Source organism: Triturus cristatus, chromosome 3_1 (assembly GCF_964204655.1).
Source record: "Triturus cristatus chromosome 3_1, aTriCri1.1, whole genome shotgun sequence".
Taxonomy (NCBI): Eukaryota; Metazoa; Chordata; class Amphibia; order Caudata; family Salamandridae; genus Triturus; species Triturus cristatus.
The window spans coordinates 694,242,303-694,269,503 of NC_140583.1; the positions used below are offsets into that span (position 1 = coordinate 694,242,303).

Below are 27,201 nucleotides of genomic sequence, written 5' to 3' on the forward strand. Positions count from 1 at the left end.
TGTGGTTGACCGTTTATCAACTGATACTGCTAGAGGATTCTTAATGATCAATACTGAAATGGTAGCAATCAGATCTATGGTTTTACAAAATAGACTTGCCCTTGATATTCTTTTGGCAAAAGAGGGTGGAGTCTGTGGCATGTTGAAAGTTCAACACTGCTGTACACATATCTCCGATGAAAGTAAAGGTATTGAGGAATATATCAAGAATATTTCAAAGATTCATAATGATTTGACCCAACTGGAGGTTGACGTTGCATAGGAAACATTTAGTAAAGGTCTGTCAAAATTGAGTAGTTGGTTTTCGATTTTTATAAATAGTTTATTAGGGCAAATAGTAATCCCTATGATTACAATAACATTAGTGATACTGATGATAATAATGACCTATAAATGTTGTAAGGGAAAATTGAAAACAACGTCAATGATTGAAATAAAGAACAAAAGAATGGGAAGAAATCGAGCTAGAAGGAATGAAAGACAATCTTTATGGTAGAATGAAAGGGATGAAAATACAGGAAAGAAATAAATAAAATATAAAATAAAATGCAGATACTAAGATTTAATGTTAATCTTGGCAACTGGTAATGATTGATATTCTAAAATGCCATCAGAGGGGGGATTAAAGGAGCAAGGATTCGAGAAAAAGAAACTTGCTCGGATCAACCTCTCGTTAACAGACACTAACAAGTAGAAATCATAGATAAATGAAAACTAACATACATACGACATTCATACACGGGGGAAAAAGCATTTTGCTTGCTTAAATAGCAAAGAATAATTTTCTACGTGATTAAAATCCAGCTTGAAACCGAAAATTGTTTTGTGCATGTGCAAACCTATCCTGTGAAAGTGACATGTAAGAGGAAAGCTCTCACATATGCGCAAAGAGTTGCTAACTGTAGATCTCGAAGTACCGCATGTCTGGCATATGCTTGCCCGGATCTTAAAATAAGTTTTTGCTAATAACGCTTTGCATAACAAAAAAGAAAATAACATGGGATAGAGTAGAAGGTAGAGGTAAACAGTGATAATGACATTTTTGAGAAATTAACATTTGTTTAGGATTCCTTTGTCTATAGTGAACGTTTTGGGCCAGATATGCTAAGACGAAAGAAAGATGGCGGGTGAAACGTAATGAAAGATGAGTCTGCACAGTGAAGACCGAGGGTGACCCGCTGACCGGGACATTGGTCGTCAGCCAAAACCCAAGGACGAGAGCTTGAGAAAGGATCCTCAACTGAAGAAATTATATAAAATTTGTATCTATCTATTGTGTGAGATGTATGGGAACTGGAAGAGTCATGAAAAGTGAATACATTATTTTGGGATGACCGCATGAGGTGATGACAACTCTCCTGCTCTGGTCCAATCACAGTTCAGGATTCACAGACATTTGCAACATTTGAAGGTGGGACATGCAAAATTAAAGGGTATAATTTGAGTGACTTAAGTTTACTGTTATTTGCGAGATGCAAAATTGAGAGATGATGAGAACTGCTGCTGCTGAGGAGAGTCATTGATGCTACTGAGAAGAACAGACTGGGAAGATTCAATACTGAGAGACAGCCCGATTAGATTGAAGATTTGCTGAAGAATATCGAGGAGGGAGAGAGTGTAAGAGAGGGATGCACTCCGGTGCGTCGGGTTTCTAGAGAAGAATAATCCCATTCAAACAAACAACACAGCTGCACCACAGATAGACTTAAACAAAGAATTTTATAGAATCCATGTCCACAAGTATTCTTCCAGGTTCTTCTTTTATTTCAATGAAGTTTTAAAACATGATCTAGATGATCAACACACAGATGACGTGTTTTGTCCTTATCAGAAGGACTTCTTCAGGGCGTAATGAATCTGTTCTATTGTTGGTGTTGTAAATAGTCCACAGAGCAAGAGGAATAATTGGTGTGAAATACTTCCGTCATCAAACGTATTGTGTTTGGAATTTGAACAGCGTCATATCTAGAATGAAAGGCGGTGGGTGTACAATAACTCCCCGTCAAAGGGATCCAAGGTCCCAGATCAGGGAGCAGGATGTCGAAAAAGTGATTGCACTCTTGCAATAGTCGGTCAGAATCAGTCGGTGTTGCCCTTTCATCAGGGGAAGATGGGCCCATAGGTTTTCACTGTCTAGCCTCTTTGACTTCCTAAGTATAATCCCATCCTGCACCTGTCCTCAAGTCTTTGTCTCCTGACTCATAATCAGGTGACCTCCATCAATCCTTCTGGCCAGGGGTTGTATTCCCTGTTCCATTTTGGTAACTATCACTCTTCCCTAAACGTTGAATATTTGCGCCTACGTACAGATTATTGTGTCTTTTGTCTCTTCATCTATCACTCTTAATGCGTTTGAGGTTGTTGAAAGAGTCTGTATTTTGAATGAAATTTGATAAATGAATTTTTCTCTCCCATGAAAGTTGATGGAGTTTGCACTATGAAATTGTACAAATGAGTGTTCATTTTGATTGAATTATTAGATAAAAATGATTGAATCTTACCTGGAGTCTGTGATTATTTTACTGCAAAGTTATAAGAGAGTTTTAATGAACTTTGTTAATATCACCATCAACTACTCGACTAATGGTCCACTGACCAAAGCAAGAGTATTGATCTGTGAAGATTAGACATCGACTAAATTCAGATTAAAGGAAAATAAATCTGAATATATATGGGCCCATTGTAAGTGATATTTTATGTGTGAAAAGTTTATCCTGGCCTTTCACTGGATCAGTAGCGTTGGACCTCGAGGGTACATATTTTCATATCCCCATTCTGCCGGGCCACAGGCATTACCTGCGGTTCTAGGTAGGCCATGAGCACTTTCAGTTTACTGTGCTCCAAATTCGGCCTTACTAATGCCCCTCAGGTGTTCACCAAGGTGATGGTGGTGGTCGCAGCTCATCTGCACAGGTTAGGGGTGTCAGTCTTCCCCCATCTCGAATACTGGTTGTTGAAGGCATCTTCGCCCCAGGCAGTTGTCTCCCACCTCCAGACTACGGCAGACCTCCTGCATTCTCTGGGATTGTCTTTAAACGTGCCAAAGTCACACCTGACTGCTTCTCAGATGCTTCCTTTCATTGGAGCTGTTCTGGACACAGTGCAGTTTTGGGCCTATCCTCCCGAACAGCGAGGCCAGGATATTCAGGTTATGATTCCAATGTTTCAGCCTCTATCCTGGATTTTGGGGACACTGAATCTAAGGCTGTTGGGCCTACGGCCTCCTGCATTCTGTTGGTAAAGCATGTCAGGCAGCGTATATGGGCTCTGCAGTGGGACCTCAAGTTACAGTGGGCACAGCATTGAGGAAATCCAACTGACATGGTCCAGATCTCTGTAGGAACTGTAAGAGATCTGCAGCGGTGGTTGATGAACTGCAATTGGGTCGAAGGCAGACCCCTCTCCCTACTCCAACCAGATCACACAGTGGTGACTGATGTGTGACTCCTGGAATGGGGCAGCCATCTGGGAGAGATGGAGATCAGGGGTCACTAGGCTCCAGCAGAGTTGGGGCTCCACATCAATATGTTGGAGCTTCAAGCGATTCGGTTGGTATTGAAAGCATTTCTCCCCTCTGTCACTGCAAAGTTAGTGCAGGTGTTCATGGACAATACCACCTCCATGTGGTACTGCAACAAACAGGGTGGGGTGGGGTTGTGGACCCTTTGTCAAGAGGCCCTGCGTCTCTGGAAATGGCTGGAACAGTAGGGCATAACCCTAGTGGTTAAACACCTGGCATGTTCTCTGAACGCTAGGAAGGACAAACTCAGTCGTCAATGCGTAGCAGATCACAAATGGCATCTCTAATTGGAGGTGGCGCAATATCTATTTCAACAGTGGGGAGAGCATTGGTTGGATCTGTTTGCCTCCGAAGACAATGCGCAATATCAGCAGTAAAGTGTGCTGGAGTTTCCAAGGCAGCTATCGCTTGGCAACCTTTCCGCCCATACCACTTTTGCCAAGAGTTCTGAGAAAAATCAAGAGCGACCGGGCCCAAGTCATTCTTGTGACTCCGGACTGGGCACGGAGAGTCTGGTATCCAGAACTTCTGAAAATTAGCATCAATCCTCTGATCAGGCTGCCGCTTCGGGAGGATCCTCTGTCACAGTAGCAGAAGAGGGTTCTCCACCCAAACCTTTCAACTCTTCGCCTCCATGTGTGGAGATTGAGCGGCGGCAGCTGATGGCTTTTGACCTTCCTCCCGAAGAATGCAATGTTATTTTGGCGGGCCGGCAGCCCTCCACTAAGCCGGTATACACCTCCTGTTGTCAAAAGTTTGTGTCATAGGTCTATTGACACTCTTTCTGCTTCTCTGTCTACTTTATTCTTACCCTTACGCAGCATGGCTCTGCTTTGGGTACTCTAAAGGGTTATGTTTTTGCTTTATCTGATTTTTTGCAGCTGCCAGACCAACCCTCTCTCTTTAAATCTCTGATTAAAAATAGGTTCTTGAAAGGGCTGGGTCACTTGTTTACACCGACGCCCTTTGGTATGCCACAGTGGGACCTTAATTTGGTCCTCACTTTTCTTATGTGTGCTCCTTTCGAGCCTTTGCACAATTTTCCCCTCCGGCTGCTTACCATCAAAACAGCCTTTCTGGTAGCACTAACATCTACCCGGAGGGTGAGTGAGTTGCAGGCGCTATCATGTAAGCTCCCCAACATGATGACCTTTCCAGATAAAGTGGTGCTTCATTCTTGCCGAAGGTGGTGACCCCATTCCTTCTGGGTCATTCAGTCACGCTGCCCACCTCCTTTGCTCCCCCACATGCCACTAAAGAAGAGGAGCGTCTCCACCGTCTGGACCCCAAAAAATAAGTGTCATTCTACCTTGACCACACAAAAGAGTTCCAGGTGGGTGACCAACTCTTTGTGGGCTACATGGGAGCTAAGAAAGGTCGGGCAGTCGAGAAAAGGACCACTTCTTGCTGGGTCATTCTTTGCATAAAGATCCGCTATGATTGGCTAAGAAGCACCCCCTCGAGGGATTAAGAGCCCATTCCATCAGTGGAAAGGCTGCACCTAAGGCTTTGGCTCAGAGTGTCCCAATCCTGGACATCTGCCAGGCAGTAACGTGAGTGTCTCTGCACACGTTTGCCAAGCACTACTGTCTGGACAGTCAGGTCCATATGGATGGACATTTCTCCCATTCAGTCCTGCAGGACTTTCTAGGATGAGGAATTTGTCCGCAGCCCACCGCCAGGAAGGTATGACTTGGGTAAGGAATCTTCAGATATAAGTCTCTATCAGATGAACAAGTTACTTACCTTCGGTAATGCAATATCTGGAAGAGACAATACCTAGCTGCAGATTCCTTACAGTTCTGCCAATGCCTCCCCACTCTGCGGATTTATTTGTTAGGGCTAGGGTTATTCCCTTTCTCAGGGCCCTAGTTTTTGCACAAACCTTTGTCAGTCACTTCATGGCTCTGTGCTTTTGATGTGGAAAAGTGACAAACATTGATGCCCGCGTGCCTGGGTGGCACCTATATATGTGACCACCACGTCATAACTGACGATAGCGAAGCCGGCGCCATCACACGGAGCCAAATGGAGCCACCCGATGGCGCATTTAAATGGTATTACTTGAGCAAAGGTTTCCGAGTCGGGCCTGATGCTTGAGAAATTCTAAGGTATGCATTCTGCAGCTAGATATTGTGTCTACCAGATAATGCGTTACTGGTGGTAAGTAACTTGTTCATTACCGCCCTTGTAAAAACTTGTCCCAATTCTAATTAAACTGTAGTTTGCTTCTGACCACAGATAAAGGTCAACTGCCTACATGTCCTCTTGGAGGGGGACTATAGGAAAGTAGAATATGATTTCATGGTTACCCCCACTTTTTGCTGATGTCATTCTCTTTTCTTACTAGTCTGACTGGGATCATGCTAATCAGGACCCCAGTGACTGTGCTCTCTCCCTACGGTAACTACTTTGGTACCTTCCTAATTGGCTACTGGTCTACTCTTCTAAGCCCTTCTAAGGTACCCAGGACATAGGTACACCAGAGGTCTCCCATGGGCAGCAGCATGTATTATGCCACCATGAGAGACATCTCAAACTGTGAATACAGGCCTGCCATTGCAGCCTGTGTGAGCTGGTGCTAGCACCACTCATCACAGATATACGTTTCCTTATATCTGAGGTCACTGCAATTAAAACCTATTAGTCACTCCTAAGGTAGGCCTTTCAATCCTGAGAGCAGAATGCTAGGTTATAAGTGTGAGGATGCCCTGCATGAGCAGAACACACCCTAAAAGCCCAAGAGTCGATTTTACAGGCTTTGTAAGTGTGGTGAGCCATTTTATACATACAGCGGACATCAAGTCAATCACGAGATGTCTCACTATATTGGTATCAAACATGTTGGAATCCTACCCTAACACCGATTCCAGTGTTGGATGTAGGATCCCATGTACTGCGGTGATCCCCTAAGGAGCCCCCCTATATTCCTGATGCCAGCCTTTCAGGGTCTAACAGCAAGCTAGTGCTGCTGCTGACCACAGACACGATTCTGCCCTCCTGCTGCTGAGCTGAGCTCGAGCAGGGGAAGGTATAACAATAGGTTTCCTGTCAAAGGGAGGTGTGACTACCTCTCAGACAGGACTTTGTGTATTGGGCTGGGGTGGGGCACTTGCCAACGCCATCAGACTGCTTTGAAGAGCACATTTGGTGCCCTCCTTGTATACACCAGTTGAAACCATTTCAGGGACCCGTTGCCTCCCGCTCTGGCATGAAACTGGACAAAGGACATGGGAGTATCCTCCCTTCTGTCTGACCCCTGCTCTGGGAGGGACTTCTGAATCGTCCCAACCCTTTATTTTGGGTACTTAAGGCCTTACCTGGTGGTGGCTCTTCAGATTCATCATTAAACAAGATTCAGATCCAAAGCCACTTCTATTTCTACCGTCTGGGCACCTTGGACTTTGTTAGACCACTTTGGGAACCAAGACTACATCTGGGAAGACTCCTGCCACTACTGTTCTTGTCATCCTGCCAGTGTTCTGCGTACTCAGTGCCTGTCCTTCATCCGGATTCTTCTCCATGCCTATGGGCATCAAAGACACCCAAAGGAAACTCCCTTGGAGTGAAGGATACACTCCCTTGGATCTGCAGGCACTGCAACTAAGCTGTCCAGTCTGCTGCTTCTGACATCCTTCGGGCTTTGAAAGGCCCAGAAGCACAGGAAGTGGTTCTGCAACTCCCTCGAGGTCTGCACTGTCTTCTCACTGAGTTTGAGGCCAGTGTCCCTCATCGTAACCGCTGGAATAGAACCCCTCTGTACGGTGTTGACTTTCTGTTGCCAAGGCTTGTTGTGTCTCTTCTCCGGATATCTACGAGCTCCAAGTAGCTCCAGCCTCCAGCATCTATTCCTGCCAAGATCTTTTTCCTCACCACATCCTCTGCACCGTGGGCTTGCATCTTTGGTGAGCTGCTTGAGGTCCTCTTCTGACTCCTGTGCCTTCAGCCTGTGGGTCCTCTTGAGGGTCTTCTTTGGCTCCAGTGGGCTCCCCTGTGTGCTCCAGGCGTGCTCTGACTCTCCTGCACTTGGTGAGTCCCTTGGACCTTGCTGGTCCAGACACTGCACCTCCTTCGTTTTCCACGTCTGTTGCTGCTGCCAAGGCTTGTTGGTGCTCCCTCCCAACACCGACCCCCTTGTTCACGACTTCTGACATGAGACAGCTCGTGAATGGCTTCTGGTATTCCACAGCATCGCCTGGTCCACACAGATGCAGCAACAATGTCACGTCACCTACCCTGCCTCTTCTGTCAGCGGTGGCCATTGGTCTTCCATGCCACCTGGTCACTAAAGAGTGACGTAGACTCTGTTGCCTCTGCTTGCAGGTACTCCTCTTCAAGAATCCACCCTTGGATTTCACAGGACTCTTTCACCTTCTTTGCCAGCAACATCTTCACTGCAGTCCTCCATTGTGGTATATGGCGGTTTCCGATGTCATTTCGCACCTACGCACCTGGCTTCCCTGGCGTAGGTATCCTGGTTCCTAGGGTATCCACAGATGGGGTGGCTCTCCAGCCTTCCATCTTTCACGGGGTTTCTTTAGTGTCCTCTGGTAAGTGTCTTTCTTCTTCAAAACTGCGACCTCAACTTTCCTATTGACTTGCTTTGAGTACCTGGCTGTGTTTTCACTCTGCGCACAGCCTCCGTGGGGTTCCAGGGTACTTTCCTCGGGTGGCTGCTTGGGACCCCAACACTTCTATGTCTTCTGGGTCCAGTCTCGACTTTGATCGTGGTTCACATTCCACTTTCTTAGTATGTGGTTTGGTCTCCCCCTGGAGACCAATGTGTGTTTGTGCTACTTACTTGTTCTCCTTTTGAAATATTGTATGTATTGTGTTCATATCTCCGGTTAGGAGATATACCAATGTGTTAGTGAGTGTGTATAATAAATAAACTTCGCTTAATCTACACTATCTGATTAGTTCTGGTAAAACAATCTACTTAACGCTCCTTCTGGACTAAGTGCTATCCACAGCTACCACTTAGAGAGCTTTCTATTGTTGTCTAAGACCACCAAAATCACCATAAGTGTTGTCTGGATTAGTGCAGGGTGCTTGACCAAAATAGGTGTGCACCATATTCTAATCCAGCCTCCTACAGGGACTGCTTGTGTTTCTGTTCTAACGGAATCAGTTCACTCCTAAGTCACAAGAGCGTCACCTCATGCATACTGTGGAGGTGATAGGCTTACTGAATAAGCACCCCTCTGATCACTGCATTAAGAGCATTCCAGATCACTCCTAGATCAAGATCTCCAGTATGTTTAAATGCAAAGTACTCCTTGATGGCCTCCTTCATCTCATGCGGAAGTACTGTGGTCCTTAAAAGGTAGTCATTACGTCTGCATTTACCTAGTGGTTTGGGGCCTCCTTGCATCTCCCATTTGACAGAAAGTCACACAGGTCCATGGTCGGAAATAGTCATTGGGTCTTGTCCTGAAGTTGCCAAACAAGTCTTTGGTCAAGTACTATGTAATCAAGTCTCACATAGATTTGGTGAGGTGCAGAAAAGTGGGAGGAGCCTACTGTCAGGGGATGCTGGTACAGTCAAGAGTCCACTAGACCAAGATCGTCTAGTGATGAAGGGCAAATATTTCCCTTCTGTTGTGGTCACGGGCCAGTCAAGCACTGCTTATCTAAAAATATTGAACACGGGTGTGAAACAAGGACCTTGCGTTGAAGTGGCACTTTTATTCATTAAGTCATTTGCACAGCAAAAGAAATTTATTCATCAATTCATTAGTCAGAAATTACATTCAAATACTAATTTCAATCAATCAGAAATAGCAACACAAAATACATCTTAATAAACGTGTGAGTGCCTAGAAGGCAAGCCCTAAAATGAGACAGCTAACCATCCAAAAATACAGTTTAAAAGTATATTTAAATGCATTGAATTGGGTGAGGATGAGAAACCTAGCATAAGAGAAGAGGCTAAAAAAGGAAAAAAGATATCTAGATTGGGCCCTACCACCTGAGAGTAGGCTTCCTAAGCCCAATGCAGATATACGGCCGGCCGGAAACCCACAGCGTGCAAGGCACTGCAAAAGAGTTCTGGGCACCAACTAGGGTGCAGGCCTTTTATACCTGTTTGAGGCAGAACTACAAAACCACATTTGACGCAGGTTCTTGACCGCACGCCTATAGTTATGTTGCTAAAACTCTGAGAACACAGAAGTAGTTTCACAGTGGTTTCACAGTGGGCAGGTGTTTGATCGGATGGTCAGCCATGCTTGACCTCAACTTATAAACAAATAATATTTTTTATCATACATTTCTCGGGAAATGTATATGAAAGCGGAACTTGAAACAGGTGTTGTCGAGGCAAGGTGCTGTATTTGGTTACATTTGAGCAAGCTTGGAAAGTTTCATAATATAAAAAATGAAGCAAAAAATACTTTTGTAATACCGAAGATGTACCAGCTGGTCTTGTCTATGTGTGACATAGGCTATTCTTGTAACTGTGGAAAGTTTTTGTGGTTGGCCAAGCTGCCTCACAGTGCTGGGCACAAGAGAATTTCATATCTGGGATCAGTGGGGCCTAGTAGATTTTATTATTGAGGACGATAAAAAATGAGGCACTGGCCTTGAGCCTATATGTGGATGTGTCAAGGGAGGTGTGAGTTACTATGGCACTAGTGACTGTGTAAGATAAAATGGTCAAGATAGCACATTTCCAGGTTGTAGCTGGTGGGGCCCATACAGGGACCTTCATGCTGCATGGTTCGATATTTATTTATTTATATGGTAAAACGTGACCCTCCATCACTAGCATCTGCCTGCCATTCACAGACAGGGCCAGGGTTCCACTCACTCTGTGATACGATTTGGCTGATGTGTGGTGCATCACATAAATGAGGTCACCCCCAACAATCAAGGGGTTGCCTGTCAGAATGCCTAACATACGTATGGTAGGGATCAAAAAGGAATTCCTAGACAATATTAGGTGCATATAGAGTTACTATTACCACTAGGGAGTGGTCCCACTCCCCCTCGACAATTAGCCATCTACCTTGTTTGCATGCTTTAACCACCTTTACCTGTAAGTGAATATTGTCTCTAATTGTATTGCGACCCCTGACTTTTTAGACTGGGCTGATACAAAATTCTGGATAGGGATTTAGCGGTGTTGATCCTCCTCAAGTAAGTAAGTCTCTTATGTCAGGCATTTGGTGGGGTTGTTTTAGACCCCTAACATTACATGTCATTATTTTCACTGTCCGTGTGTCTTACATCTGGAAAATGCGTGAGGTGGTGTCCGCTTGGAACCAGGTAATGTGCTCCGTATTGACAGTCCCAGGAACCGGTATTCTGGAAGTGGAAGGATTAGTGAAATTAACCTTTTCAGTTCACTCCTCCAATAGAGTCGGTTTAAGCTTTCAGTGTTCTTGGGGTGCAAAAGAGCATCACCCTCCAGTCTGGGTGAAAATTGAAAAACGGAATGGTGGCACCCTGCCAAGCTTGCGTGATGTCTCCCTTTGCACATCCTCTGTGTCCCCTTGTGGGTTACTCCTCCTTTAATCATAATGTCACAAAACAACTGATCAATGATGAACCAATTCAAGTTTAAGTTATATCTTCTTTTATTGAATTTGTTTATTCACGTTCTCTTGATAAATGTATTTTCAAATATTCACAAAGAAAGAATAGTAAAGCCACTCCACGTGGTTCAATCAGAAACTTATATTTCGTCTAGTATTCCTCAATGCATTTCGGACCTATTGGTTCTTCATCGGGAGGAAACATTCTAAGGGACAGAAAAAAGTAATGCAAGTCAATAATAAAATGAACGTTCACTGTCTTGTCAAAGACCCATCAAGCAGAATACTGATGTTCTTAAGGATATTCCAGGTGCGATTATGTATTATATATTATATGTGATTCTATAATTCCTCGTGGTGATCATGATATGAATAGCCTTCAAATATGATCTTGTCGTGTTGTCCACGTCAAAATTAGTAATGAATGTTGTCCTCACTGACTGATAAGAGGTTTGAACTTACAATGAATGTACAATAAATGATGCGCATGGAAAATCCAAAAGGTATGATGCCTGGACCATCTACCCATCACCAGTGACTCGATCTAAATAAATAACTGCCAATTGCTACATTAAGTGGTTTTCTTTCTGTGACAAAATAAGTGCTGAAAACATCTGTCCTACGAACAACACAATCTGTCATGATACTCTGATGTCATAATAAAAAAAGAATCATATATCCATGTGCAACATTAGTGCTGTAAAAATAGCTAAAACCAAACTGTAATTAAAGCGTGCAACCCCCAATATAGGACTGAAGTAAACCCTGCATCCGCGAGCGCTGCACACTCTGAAGGTGACCGAACTCCAGCATCCGTGTATCTCCGATTAATCCGTTTACCTCACGAGTGAAACCTGGGTCCCAACTCTACTGTTTGGCGTCTAAAATGAGCACCATGATAGTACTCTATTTAAACACCATAACATGGAAATAGAAAGAGGTCGAATCCTCTTGCATACTCAATTACTGTAACCTTCTGACACTTAAAACCAGTTATATCTCAGTAAACAAACCGAGTAAACACGAAAGTAAACGGATTAAAGAAGCTGTCTATCTCGGGATAATCCCACACACCTCCCAAGTAAAACAAAGGTCATATTTGATGACTATTCATATCATGATCACCACAATGATTTATAGCATCACTCTACAATATAATCACACCTGGAACCATCAGAATTTAGCTTGATCTCTCTTTGACAAGATAGTGAATGTTAATTGTATTATTGACTTGCGTTACTCTCTTATGTTTCTTATAATCTATCCTCCTGATGAAGGACCAATAGGTCCAAAATGCATTGAGGATTACTAGACAAAATATAAGTTTCTGATTGAACCACGTGCAGTGGCTTTGCTATTATTTCAGTGTGAACATCTGAAAAAACATCTAGAGAACGTGAAAAAACACATTCAATAAAATAACTTAGACATGAATTTGTTTACCATCGATCATTTGTTTTGTGAAATTATGATTTAAGGAAACCCACAATGGACACAGAGGGTGTGCAAGGGAATTGAAGTGATGCCATGATTTCCCCTGAAAGCCCCCAAAACTTGTAACATGAAAATTACACTTAGTCATGAGTACTGACAAAACTAGAAGAGAATCATATTAGAGAGAAAAACCCAATACTACAAGGTGAAATGTGAGTGTCATTAACTACTGTGTCTCCTCTAGGGACATATCGATTTTGTCAGACCCCCAAAGCTTCCTCCCTAGGAGACCCACCACCCCCACCATCATATAGAAACAGAGCGCCTCATTTATAAGGAAGTAACACAGCATAGTGCCATTTGGCTGTGCTGCACTATGTTAATTCTGAAGCACCTTTCTGCACATAAACAATCACAAGAGGTGATTTCCTCGTTCTATGTGTGCTGCAGAATGCATCACACATAGAAAGATGAAAAACGCGGGGAGAAATCAATACATTTCTCCTCGTTGCGCCTCCCTACCACTCCCCAGGGGAGGCGTAGCATTCAGACTCATATCCAGGTTTACGATTTCTCGTAAATCTGGAAATGTGCCAGGTTCCAAGGGTGTTGACCTTGGCAAGGGTGCTGCTCTCCCAGGCATGCAGCTCCACCTGAGTGCCTCTGTCTCCTGCTCCAGGCAGCCGCCAATCGGAGGCCTGCACTGTCTCTGCCTGCCTCTGCTCTACTTACCTCTGCTCTGATCTGCCTGTCTCTGCTCTGATTTTCCTGGTATTTCTTCCGTTTTTATTTTTCTTGTTATTCCTTCAGTATTATTATTTTAGAATTTGCTCTCAGCCTCTCTTTCTGCCCTCGTTTGGTACCCCCTGCCCGTTCTGGCTGCCCATCTTTTCCCGCTCTTTCCCTGCCACTGCTGCCCTCGCGGCTCGTTCCCCACCGCCAGTTCCCGCTCCTGCCTACCAGCTGCATCTCCTTCCCTCCTCCCCTATTTAATGGCGGCTGTGCAGCGGCTAAGCCGCTGTCATGCTGAAGGCGTGCTAAAGGCAAGCCTGTCTGTACCCGTCCATGACCTGACTGCGACCAGCGCAAGAACCCCTGGTCCTCCAGCCCGCCAGTACTACACCTCCTCGGCTCTCCACGAACTCAACGTCGTCAAGAACTCCAACTGCAAGATTTCCTCACCTCTCGACACCCACTGTCTCTTCACCTGCCGACACTGTAACCACTCATTCACCTCCGCCAACACCCAGGACCCTCCACCTCCCCCGAGCAACAACTCCATCGTACCCCAAACCCTGATTTGCATCCTCCTCAACGTCTGCTTCCTCCACAAACATGCCACCAAAATCTGAGATCTCTTCGACAGCACCGTCCCGAACATCGCCTTCCTCACCGAAACCTGGACGAACGCAGCCTCCGGCCCAGACATCGTGATCACCATCTCTGAAGGGGACTGGTTCAGCCGGAAGGATCGCCCCAACCACCCCGGAGGACGCATCGCCATCGCTCACAAGACCAATCTCCGGATGAGCACCTATTCTGATGGGCCCACAGACCTGATGTAACACCTCAATTTCAAGATACAGGCCAACCTGTCCTCCACCCTCTGAGGCACCCTCATCTACAGACCCTCCGGACCCTGTGCCACTTTCTCCGACTCCTTCACCTTCATCATCACGCTGCAAGCCATCACCTCCACCGATTTCACGCTACTAGGAGACCTCAACTTCCAACTCGACAACCACTTGGACCCCAACTCTGCCGCCCTCCTGGACAACCTCCACACCATCGGAGTCAAGCAGATCGTACCCGAACCAACACACACAGCTGGGCACATGCTCGATCCTGTGTTCACAGCACACCTCCGAACTCCCATAGACGGACCACCGCTGTGTCCACTTCACCTTCAATTCTAACAACCCCTGCAGATGCCCGCACCAGCTCCAATGCAGGAATTGAAACAAGATCTCTGACAACCAGCTCACCACCGCCCTCAGTATCTCCGCCCCCAACAGCACAAACGTTGACCCCACCTCCGCCACCCACACTCTACACAACTAGATTACCAACTGGGCCAACATCATCACCCCCCTCAAGAAAACCTCCATGCCCCACACCAAGAAAGCCAACTGGTTTTCCACCAAACTCCAGACACACCTGCAGACGACTCGAAAAACTGTGGAGGAACTCCAAAATCTCAACTGACCTTGACAACTTCAAAACAGTTACTGCGGCCCACCACAAGCTCATCAGACTCTCTAGGAAGGAAGCACTTCAGGACAGACTCTCCACCTACGCACACAACAGCTAGGAACTCTTCAGCATCATCAAAGAGTTCGCCCAACCCAACAGGGAGTCCACAGACATCACTCCCTCCCAAGACCTCTGAGACAGACTCAGCGCTATCTTCCACCTCAAAATCAAGACCATCTATGACAACTTCAACACCCCCTACGAGGAACCCCCTCCCACGGCTCCAAGCAGCACGCAACCGACACTTAACAGCTGGACCGCCCTCCACATAGAAGTCACTCTAAGGATATTGAAGACCACCCACTTCGGGTCCCCCATGAACCCCTCACCCCACCAAATCTGCTGCAGAGTTACAGACATTATCGCCCGCAAACTTCTACGTATCATCAACCGCTCCTTTAAGACCGCCTCCTCGCCCGATGACTGGAAACACAACAAGATCAACCCTCTCCTGAAAAAACCTTCAGCGGACCCCACCGACCTCAAGAATTACAGACCGATCTCCCTACTCCCTACTCCCTTATCCGGCCAAAGTCATAGAAAAAGCCATCAAACCCCAACTTGCCGCCTTCATCGGAGAAAACAACAATCTCGACCACTCCCAATTCAGGAAGAACCACAGCATCGAAATCACACTCCTCGCAGCAACAGACAACCATCCGCGCCCTCCTTTACAGAGGAGAGCCTGTAGCCCTCATCCTCCTTGATCTCTCCGCGGCCTTCAACACTGCCTCGCACCGCACCCTAGCCTGCAGACTCAATGACATGGGAATCCGAAACAAGGCTCTTAACTGGATCTTCTTGTTCCTCTCCAGCAGAACGCAACTGGTCAGACTCCCTCCTTTCCTCTCAGAACCGACCCTAACCACCTGGGGCGTCCCACAAGGATCCTCCATCAGCCCGACCCTGTTCAACATCTACATGGCCCCGTTCGGAGCCATGGTCAGAGCGCACGGATTCAACATAACATCATACACCAAAAAACACCCAACTCATCCTCTCCCTATCCAACGAATCCAACATCACCAAACGCAACTTTCAAGATAGAATGGAAGCAGTTGCCAAATGGATGAAGAGCAGCTGCCTTCAACACAACACAGACAAAACAGAGGTACTCATCATGGGCCCACACCTGATGCCTGGAACGACACCTGGACACCCCGCCCCCACGAACGTGCACGCAACCTCGGGATCATCCTGGACTCCGAACTCAAAATGGACCACCAGGTCAACTCCATCACCTCCTCCTGCTACAATACCCTTGGCCTGCTCAACAAGACCTTCAAGTGGACCCCCCTGAACACAGGAAAACAGTCATGCATGCCCTCATCAGTAGCTGACTGGACTATGGCAACGCACTCTGTGTCGCAGATCAACAAGAACCTCACCTGCAAACTACAGAACGTTCAGAACGCCACCGCCAGACTAGTCCTCAACCTACCACGCCACTGCCACATCAGCCAACACCTACAGACCCTGCATTGGCTCCCCGTCGAGAACAGAATCACTTTCAAGCTTCCCACCAGGCACACTAGGCAGGAGTTAGCCGGCCAGGGCATGGCAAAGGAAGCTGGAGGCCATCCAAGATGAATATCGCTGGCTGGTTGCCCTGGCGGAGGAGGAGGAGGAGGCGGCAGCTGCAGCTTCTTCCTCCAATGCCCCGGGGCCCAGCCAGCCCCCGTGCCTCCGGAGGTACGGCACCGCGTTGTGGCAGCCACCCGCCGCCCATCAACATCATCTACTGCTGCCGACCCCCCTTGTTGCTGCAGGAACTTTCGTCTCTGCCTGCTCCTCAGAGTGGCGGGCCTGGATGCTAAGCTGGGGAGGTCCTCCTGGAGCAAACTAGCTGGCACCCCCGCGGATAGACGTCACTCCTCAGTCTTTGACTCTTGCCCCTTTTTTAATCTTTTTTTGGGTGGGTGAGATGTTGGGACGGGTTGGGGAACCTTGGGGTTTACTTTTTCTTAAACTTAGACGGACATTTATTTATTACTGGACATTGGTTGGGGTTAGGGAGATGGGTGGGTCAGGTGTTGTAGGTTTTCTTCTAGTTTATATTTGTTAGGGTAATACATTTATAGTTTTCCAATACATATGATGCAAATCTTTTCTGGGGGGGTTACTCTTTTACGTCACCTTGTTTGTTTCCTCCTTTTGCTGCAGGGCCTCAGTCAGTTTTTAAAATCTGCCAATAGTATAACACACCAACAGATAGATGCAGTACAGTACCCTCACTTGTCCTACGACTGTCAGTCTCTCCTCCTAGTCTATGCATTCTGGAACTAAAACCCCTTTGTAGTATGTAATGTACTCAGAAGGATGTGGGTGTTTGAATTAATTAATTTCCATAGTATATACATTATTGACTCCCCCACACTTCTTCTCTTACCTGTGGTTGATGTTTAGGCGAAGCAATGGCTGCATGGTGATGGTTTTGGTTTCCTAAGGTGCTTTGGTGGGTATTGGTAGCAGAAGAAGACAGTTGCATTTGCAGAAAAAGAAAATGAGACAGTCAGTCACCTGAGGGAGACTAGAGAACGAGTAGTAGAAGTACAGTAAATAGTAAATACACAAGACTGCCAAACAAGAAGAAAGTGATGAATGATATTGATGAGCAATGCTAAAGTAAAATAAAACATACTGGCGGCAGGGATAGCCTGGTACAAGTTACAACAACCTGGAATATTTGACACTACCTTGAAGTGGACAGCCTTTAGTGCTGGAATGATGAAAAAACAATGCCGGCAATTAATTAATGATGGGTTAATAACAATGTTCCTCTGGGGAAAAAAAGAGAATAGCGAATACTACTAATTAGCAATGCATGGGTGGGCACTAGGCAATCTAATCTGTTGCAGGTGTGGCCAATATAAATATATACATATATACGGCGCCCCCCGAGCGAAAACTACTGCCACTGGGCCGTTATGTTTGCGAGGGGAGAAAGGAGGCAGCGCGTAGTTGCCTGAGAAGGATGCGGACGAGGATGTGAGCTGAATTGACACACCCAGGTGGAATATGCAGTTTGAAGTCCAGCGCCATGAACTGTGGGGCATTAATAGGTGTCTGTTTTCCCGTCACTGTATGAGGTACCACGTTGGACCACCAGTACCATCATGCAGTTCTCCTGGAGCCCAGCGGCACCGTCTCACTCACCTGACTGTAGTGGGAGGAGCTGAGAGACTGCTTATCAGGACAGATCTCTAAGCAAACAGTAGAATTCACCAGCCTGTGATACCGGCACTGATGACGGCCACGGAGGCCAGAAACGCGTCTGCCATTGCTTCACGGACTGTTTAGCCAAAGCTGGAAATTTTGCTCATTAAATTCTTTTCCGCATCCGGAGCTGTGTCCTGCTTGCTTTTGTGTTTAAGGTGAGCGTTGGATTGTATATATATATATATATATATATACATATATATATATATATATATATATATATATATATATATATATATATATATACTTAGAGCAGAAGTAGAAGATCCTCGCCTTGCCTTTAGTTAGTGTTGCTTTCTCCACATCCTAGCAAGTGTGTGATCAATTATTGGTGTAAAATAATGTAGTCACCCCTCAATATAAATCACACCGCCTGGGGGAAGAGGGTTAGGGTTTGATCAATGGTTGGGAAGGGGCATTTGAGGGAAAGGTTTGACAAAGACAAACACTACACATGGACAACACACAATCTTGGCAGACAACCATCATATTCATAAATCTGTTAAGGGAGAAAAAGGAAATGCATGCATGATGATGTCTTGATGGTTAATGATAAGTAGTACTAACTAGACTAGTAGACAGTACATGGCAGCAGTATATTATTAATTATTATTATTATTCAATGGCCTTTCCTGTCTGCCCTCAGAGAGACTAAGGGCCTCATGTAGGTAGCTAAATACCGGTCGGTAACGGCCGAAATTCTGTAAATATCCCGTTACCGACCGGTATTTAGCTATTTGGGATGTAGGTGGCATAATTCAGGATTCGGTAAATTACCGAATCGGTAAAATACCGATTCGGTAAATACCGAATCCTGAATGTAGGGAGCACTCTAAAGAGTGCAAATTAGAATTAAGAATTTGTTATTTACCACCAAATACAGGTTGGTGATAAATAACGAATACCTTGCAAAACGCAATATTTTGCAGATGTAAGAGTGCCATGTGGCAGACATACATGCCCTTAGGGCATGTATGTGCGCCACATGTGCACACATGCAAGAATCAGGGGTGCAACAGGGTGTCAATGTGACACCCTGCCACCCTTGTATATGCTCCCCCAATTACCGAATCGGTATTTACCGAATCGGTAATGGTGACTGGCTTCCCATTGATTCCTATGGGCCTCCAGGCCCATAGGAATCAATGGGAAGGTATGCCCCATTACCGAATCGGTAAATACCGATTCATATTTACCGAATTTTTCCGATTCGGTAACATTTACCGAATCATTACCTACATCACATTTACTGATTCATAACTACCGAATCGGTAAAATTCGGTATTTATGAATCGGTAAATGTGTTGCTACCTACATATGGCCCTAAGAGACCTAAATTACATACATTTTATGTTCTGTTGTACTTGGCTTCCTTTTAAAGCTAGCAAAGAAAACATAATAAACAACAACACACAGTCATAATGATTGAAGAGAAAAATCAAATTAATTAAAAGATAATGAATGATACTAAGTTACTGGATGTTATCCTGGTCAAATTGGGAAGTTGCATCATGGCATTCCTCTTGGTCCTACCTTCCATGGACGCTCTGTCCGTAAATCTTGGGTTCCACTGCCTGCCTGGCAGCTGCGGATTGGTAAAGTAAGTGTGAGTGGTTTTTCCCAGAATAGCACAGGGTAAAGGTCAGCCTGTAAATGTAGATGGAAAAACAAAAGGGATATTGAAATATCAAGGAGAAAAAAAATGCATAATTACAGAGGAGTGCAACAAGAACACTTTCAGAGGCGGCATGGCTAAATCATGTCTACTATGTTTCCAGCATTAACCTACAACAACAACAGGACAGAGCAGGCCCCTGGCACCCACCCAATCTCCGCTTAGCTTAGATTTTGAGCCAGACAAAGCACACATATACAACAACATAGCATTTTCCAAATTAAGTAACTGAATCAATGCACCGCTGTCAGTCATACCACTACAATCGGCCCCCACTACACAGACACGTAGGTCTGCTATGATTGTTGTTGACTTATTGACTTTTTAGGCCAGTTCATGAAACCCCCGAGATATTCCAACAATCATCTCTGATCCTACTGACTGACTGTGATGGGTATAGTATGGTAATCATCATCATGGTGTCCAACTCTGTAGTGTACTGTGTGAGTCCAGAATAGATTCCATATTCAAAAATGCAATGGACCAGCCTGTAGTTGAATTACAATTTTGTTATTAAATAACTAGAAGGGAAACATTGACTTGAGTCACTTTTTTAGTGTGTAGATTAAATAATACCAGTACACTTCATGCACAACATCATAACACAAACACCAATCACTCAGAGTCAGCGTCCAATGCATGCCATACATCATTACCTGTTGTTCTTAAGGAACAGTACCTCTCGGCTCAGAAAGGAGGATAGCTATAGTCATGTTCTTTGGAGGGACTTGACGATGCAGGCACTCATTTCTTGTACTATTCTCCATCCAATGTCTGGCTTGATGGAAATGGATTGAGGGCGAGTCAGGATGGAGCAGGACTCGGAGGAGTGGACTTACTTCTTTAATAAATGCACACAGTTGCAACTCCAATACGGCAATAAAAACAGTTAGACGGTGGTGATGGATTTGTTGTGATTCGAACCAGAAAGACAGAGACACAAACAAATAATAAAAGTAAATAAGGAAGAGAGTAAAAAGTTGAAAGCCTATTTGTCAGAGAAGTAGAGCTCGTCCTCAAACTCTGGTGGTTCACCCAGAAGTAGGCCATCTAAAAAACTGCTTCCATTAGCTAAGTCGCAGTCATCATCTTCCTGCTGTGCTAATTCAGGTATGGTGTAATTCGGTGGTATAAAGTGCTGATTTATTTTGATCTTGATTAACGTCTTCAAGTTTTGGTGCGAGAGACTGGTTCTTTTCACTGTTACAACAGCATGAGCACTACGTTGGTAGTCCGCAGTGCTCAAATTCCGATATTTTCATCTTTTTATTACACTACACTTACTCTGTGAAATCTGTCGCAAACAGTCTGTAAAAGGCCACAATTTGATGGAAATGTTATTCATAAATCAGATACACTTAGCCCCGCTCAAGCACTCTGAGTATGTGTTGTCCTCTCATTACACTGTGCATATTTTTAAAACCCATTGGAAAGCGTGTTAAGCTGAAGGGGATGAAAAAGAAGGCAGGGTCTGTTATACAAAGGGACATTCAAACACAGGAGAGTCCATTTCTGAAATTGTAAAATGACTGAATATTTGCCAAAGAAGTTCAGTTTTTGTTTACCAAGCTGTCTTGTGTAGTTTCAAATAAGTTGTGAGAGGGAGAACAAGGACATGAGGCCCTAAATCAGCATGAATGCATTTTAAATTTGTAAAGATATCGTGATCATGTTTAATGACATCTATTTAACGAAACATTGCAGAATTGGACATCAACCAAAATGTATGCTTGGCTTGCAAATGCCTACCTAGAAGACATTGAAATCAACATGAAATTTAATGTATATGATGACACCATGGAAGATGTTGTGCTTGTGTATGGGAGTTTACAGAACGTTGATCGTCAGGAATCATACTATGCCCCTTGTATTGTACCTAAGAATTGCCAGCAGGTAAGAATAAATCACTTTACCTACAATAATCATTTCACTATCTCTAATAGTCGTTGAAAGAAGAAGCCTTACTGCATAGCCAACAGCTTTTAACTTTTACACCAGTATGACTTACATTATGCAGATGTTTCACATCGCTTGGAGACATTTGGAATTCGACTGGATTCGCCAAAAAGTTAGAAAGCATTACCACATGAGTATTTATACGACCTCCCTAAAAGTCATTGCTAGAATTTTGCTGATTTTTCCAGTCCAGGCTAACTCATGTAACAGACATGGTTTCAAATAACTCTCTAAAGATTTACGGCTCTTTTTGTTTATCACTACTGGTGTTTTCTATAAAAGAGCCTCTGTTATAAGCCTGAGATGTTTTATTGTCTTTATCATTTCTTTTTTGGCTTTTGTGGTGTACTAGATATCATGCCACTAGACCCAAATCACGCTATGTGCAAAAGCCAATAGGTCGGTCGGGCTATTTTAGAAGTAAAAGTGATTCTTCATTGAATGGCAAGAGTTTGTGTGTGGCCGTGTGGATGTGTGATGGGATGAATGTGATTAGTGAACAGATGGAAAGAATACTGTATGGATGGAAAAATGAGTACGTTAATTGGTGGATAGATGATATAAATTGTGAATGGTTCAACAAGTGAGTGGATTGATATATGCCTAGATGTTTTTGAGTATATGAATGGATTAATGAGTGCATATAGAATGAGTACAAGCAGGTTATACCAATCTGACAGGCTGGATCTTCAGACAGCTGCAGTAATTGTTCCAAGAGTACATTCAATATGTCAAAAATTGCCAACTTTATACAATCACACACATTACACAGGAGTGGGCACCTTCGAGCAAAATATGCACACCAAATGTCAAGCATTACTATTAGCATCATTAACCATGTTCACTTTTGCCGACGTTTCGGTAATATTTAAAGTATGTTCAGAGTTGCACCTTCACTCATTAATCTCAATTGCATGTTTAGATTTTCCCAAATGCTCAAGCATTAGTGCACATCAAAATTTGACGCAATGCATGTTCAGATTCGCATAATCATTCATTCATTTTGAATGCTTGCTCTGATGTGTTTCAGAAAATGTTTAGGGTAAGGCTCAAATTGCACTTACAAGACTAGGCATCAGGGCACATTTGCATTATCAATCCTTAATTTTAGCAATTATCTATATAGAGAGTTTCACCGTTGCTCACTAAGTCTCAAAACATAACTAAGTAATAGTGCCACAATTCAGTTTGCAAGCATTAACAAAATTGCCACATATGCTGATATTACAAATCATCAAGTTCACATGACACATTTAGAATTTGGCGGATGGTGCATCGGTCTGCCTGGGCAGCTAAGGCATTTATTACACTGCCCTTGCAGAATTCCGACCGCCATATTTAGAGTTCTCTGGCCCGTTATTATAGCCGGGACCACCATAGCTTTATTGAGGTACTGAGAGTTTGCTGAGTGGACACCATGGGGCAGATTTATGAGCCCCTTGCGCCACTTTTGCGTCACTTTTCCCATGTTAAAAGTGACGCAAAAGTGGCGCAAGGGGCTCATAAATCTGCCCCCATGTTTATAGTGGCTACTCAACAAATTTTTTGTTGTACAAAAACAAAGCCCTGAAGCGGGAGTTTGTTTTTCAAAAACAAAAAATAAATGCCCCTGACATGCTGGGAGTTTTCTCTCAGCGTGTGGGGGGATTTTTTTCCCTTTCTTGTTGGTGACCTCAGTGCTTGCCACAGCAGTTCTGTTCATTCACCCTCATTCGGGTGTATAGTCTGAGGTATTTAACCGAGATCCCAAGGTCAGCCACGCCAAAAGTTTCCACCAGTGGGATGCTCTGCTGGCGGAAACACAGAAATTGTCTCAGTTCTAAATAGAGTTTGGCGGACAGGGCAGTCCATCATTTTGATTTTTTTTATCTGTTGTTTCCTTCTTTTGCTGTCGCATTTACTATATGTCCCTCTGAAGTGAGCAGAAAGGGTACAGTAATTCAGACTATGGCTAGAGGTCTCTATAAAGTCAGCATAAAGGATGCCGTACCTTAGGTCATTAATAGAGGTCATCAGAAAAGGTGCAGTATCTCAGGCTGTTACTGGAGGTCCTCCTGAAGTAAGCAGAAAGGGTGCAGTACTTCAAGTTGTTACTAGTAGTCCCTCTAAAATGAGCAGAACGTCCCCTGGTTAGCTAAGAAGCATGTATCTTGAAGAATGTATTTCTCCCCAGCCACCTCAAAGGGCCCGGCCCATAAGTTCTAGACCTTCTTTAGAATCACACTCTAATGGTACTTTTTTTTCGCAGCATGAAAGTGTAAAGGGGAGAAACGTTATGAAAACAATCAATTAACTAATGATCCTCTTATATACATAATAATATGCGGACAACTGCTTTAAGTTAGTTTGTTTATTACAAAGCCAAAACTAACTAGACATAAAGACACCTCAACACGAGGGTATAGAAATACAAAGGGATTAGCCTGAAGTCACATTTGCACATCCATTTTAGTGGGTGCAGCATAAACAACAACATCAGTTCAAGAAGCTAGATACAGAAAATCAGGAAGCACAAGTCCAAATTTCCCTGTATCGGGAGTTGGTGAGTGAAAAGCATTAAATCTATTCCTACTCTAACACTAAGGTGACATCCCTACTCAAGCATTTCAGGAAAAATAAAGGTGTCAGAACGTGGAGTCTTCCTAAGAAGTCCTTCCACGATCAATGGGTCAAGTAGCATAAAGCTACCAAGACACAGCTACTTCTAAGATGCTCTCTCTTCAAAGGCAAGAAAGAAGTGGAGCGCTATCCCTAATTCCAACAACCAGTAATCCATAGGTAGCACTTCCATGGTGCACTTCGCATCACGCCATCCACTCTGGGTAACGTCCTGAAGGTGTTTTTTCACTATATCAATGGTGTACCTTCCTCGCTACAATTTGTCCTTGGTTCTCAGGCCTTCTCCTGTGTGAAACACAACAACCTTCCTGTATTGACTCAAGCCACTTGATTGTAGCGTCTTCTCCTCTTGCCTTGCTAATAAAACAAAGACATTATTCTAGCAAACAAGAGTGCTTCTTCACCTGCAACACAAAATGTGAGAATGAACAAATTCCAGAGCACACATGAAATTCAAACTCTTAATTCTAAATCGAGAGTTTTCAGAGACTTGCATTTCTGGCCTACAATTTTCAGCTATCATAAGAATGCACCATGAAACTTTATGAATCCACAAAGCATTAATGCAATTTCAACTAATAAATTCACCTAGATATAAAATGACATTATTAATAGCACATTTCATACATGCATAATTGTCAGTTGCACAACACAAGTTCTTCATGTTAATGTTTTCTGCTAGTTGCATTTATGTTTTTACTTTGGTTCTTCATTTTTCTTGTCAATGGCCTAAAATACGCCACACATTCGTGTTAATACATTTCACAGTTCTAACACTTCACGTTAATACAATAAATGATTATATGTGAATGCGCTCTACATGCGCATAAGCAGTGTCTAATGTTAATGTTGGTGCAAAGTAATTGTCCATTCTCTCGATTTGCTTGTAATAATCATATTTGTTTAGATGTTTATAGACTGGTATTTCTGAAAGCACTACATGATAATTTGAAAAGTTGTACATATGATGGCCTTTTCCATAGTACGAGCTAGGGAGTAAACTACAGCTAATACCATAAGTCAAGGGTAGCTGGTGATAGTGAATTCCCTTCTCAACCGAAGCAGGTAAATGCTTGCTCACATAACTTCCATAGTGTCAACATACTCATACAACAGCTTTGCATAAGCTTCAGCATATAATCACCCTTGGATAAATCTACATGAAGAAAGTGACTCTATAAGTTTGCTTTATTAAGCCTTTTTCAGATCCAAATGTACCCTCCTTTGAGAAAGCAGTGGTAGGTGTAGATGTCCCATGTAACCCACTCCATGTTCCTCGACTTTGTGTGCACTCAAAAGGGACTTAATAATGATTACTGCTATTACTATAATTACTCCTACAATTAGTGTATCTATAAAACATTTATGCATACAATTCAAATTTCCAGACTCCATTTTCAAAGTAGCTCGGATTAACACACAGTCTGTTTTCTATGCCTCTTATTTATGTGTACCAAAGTGTTTGAGCAACTTTCTCCTTTGAAACCTTGGAAAAGGTATTTTCAACAGTCTCTTGTACAGTATTACACAGCTTGGAAGACTTCCCTAGCCCTCTTTCTTCTTCTAGATGAAAGTTCCTATTTTTATTCTTTTTCAACCCGGGCCTAGGTTATCATCTTTCTAGCAACTTATTTACAGTTCAAAGCTCAATTCACATCCCATGTAAAATCAGAGCCAACCTCCTGAATGACTCGTAACAATTCAGCTCTAAATGCTGCAATCGCTCGAGAAGACTATGGTGCTCAGAAACTTGGGAATTCAATGTCTTCCAAAATCAGAGTCTGTAAGCTACTCAACCTTGGTGGAAAAGGTACAGTCAATGACAGAAGTGTATTAGCTTCGATTCCAGGAACTCTCAGCAAAATCTCAACAATGAGTATCAAAATCTCGGACCTCGCTCTCCTCTGCATTTCTAACTAGATAAGTCCACTCTGGAAAGGAATAACTCTGACAAGGCACCCAAGCCCTCCTGGACCTCCTAGCACCTTCAGTGGTTTGTTTGGTGTTACTCAGCTCCGACTATGAAGATTCATCTATTGGTGCAAGTTCACTTTCGGATGCAAGTCTTAGATTTCTTCTCCTCTGTCTCACAAGCCACGTTTCACCTGCAACATCTTTCTTCCTTCAATCAATCAATCAGGGGGTTTATAGAGCTCGCTACTCACCCGTGAGGGTCTCAAAGCATTGGGGGGAAGTGGGGATAGGCAGTTTCGGGGTTCCACCCCTTTTCAGCCAGAAGTCAGACAGCTTCCTTAACTGGACACAACCATTTGTCACACCAGTCTCTTCTGCTCTATACCACTAGCAACATTACCGTCTCCCTCAGAGTCTATATCAGGGTCTTGTGTAGCTTGGCCCCCCCAGGCCAATCTGGTGTGTATCCAGCCACTCCAGGTACCTCCACAGCTTGTCTTGTCTCTTGAAGTGACCCCTCAATCACAGCTGGAAATACTTCTGGGAGAGGAGCTGTTTCATCAGAGGGACCGGTGACTCTTCCGGTATTAGAAGCATGAATCCGATTCAGCATTCCACCACACTTCACAGCAGTGCTGGTTACCAATATCACTTGATATGGTCCACGCTACGGGAAGGCAAGACAGTTTTTTCTCATGTGTTTTCCGATGAGAATCCAATCTTCTGGGCTCAGGTCATTGCAGAGGTCTTTTAAATTCTGTGCAGTCACTCCTTTAACCTGCTAAGACACAGAACAAACCACATCAGCCAATCCTTTACAGTATTCAAGGACCAAATCATCTGTTATGCTCACTAATGCAGCGCAGGCACAACTGACAAATGCATTACTCCTACCATTAGTATCTTATGAGGCGACAAATTCACAAACTCATTAGCACTAAGGGGATTGATCAGGTCACTTCAGAGATGTCGTGGCACACACTTGAGCCAGCCAGCCTCGCTTTCAAGGTACTGTTGATCTGCCCCACCATTCCTGATGCCTCTGACCTGTAACTACAATGCATTCTTTGATC

General features: G+C 44.1%; 1 protein-coding gene across 1 annotated transcript in view; it reads left to right on the top strand.

Moving 5' to 3' along the window:
* Nucleotides 1-27,201, top strand: part of LOC146860809 (sperm-specific sodium:proton exchanger-like) — a 5,538,638-nt gene that overhangs the window by 5,388,973 nt on the left and 122,464 nt on the right. The window contains exon 24 of the mRNA XM_085646172.1: nucleotides 21,344-21,532. Within this exon, the coding sequence (XP_085502298.1) occupies nucleotides 21,344-21,532 (189 nt within the window). The remainder of the gene's footprint in view (nucleotides 1-21,343; nucleotides 21,533-27,201) is intronic.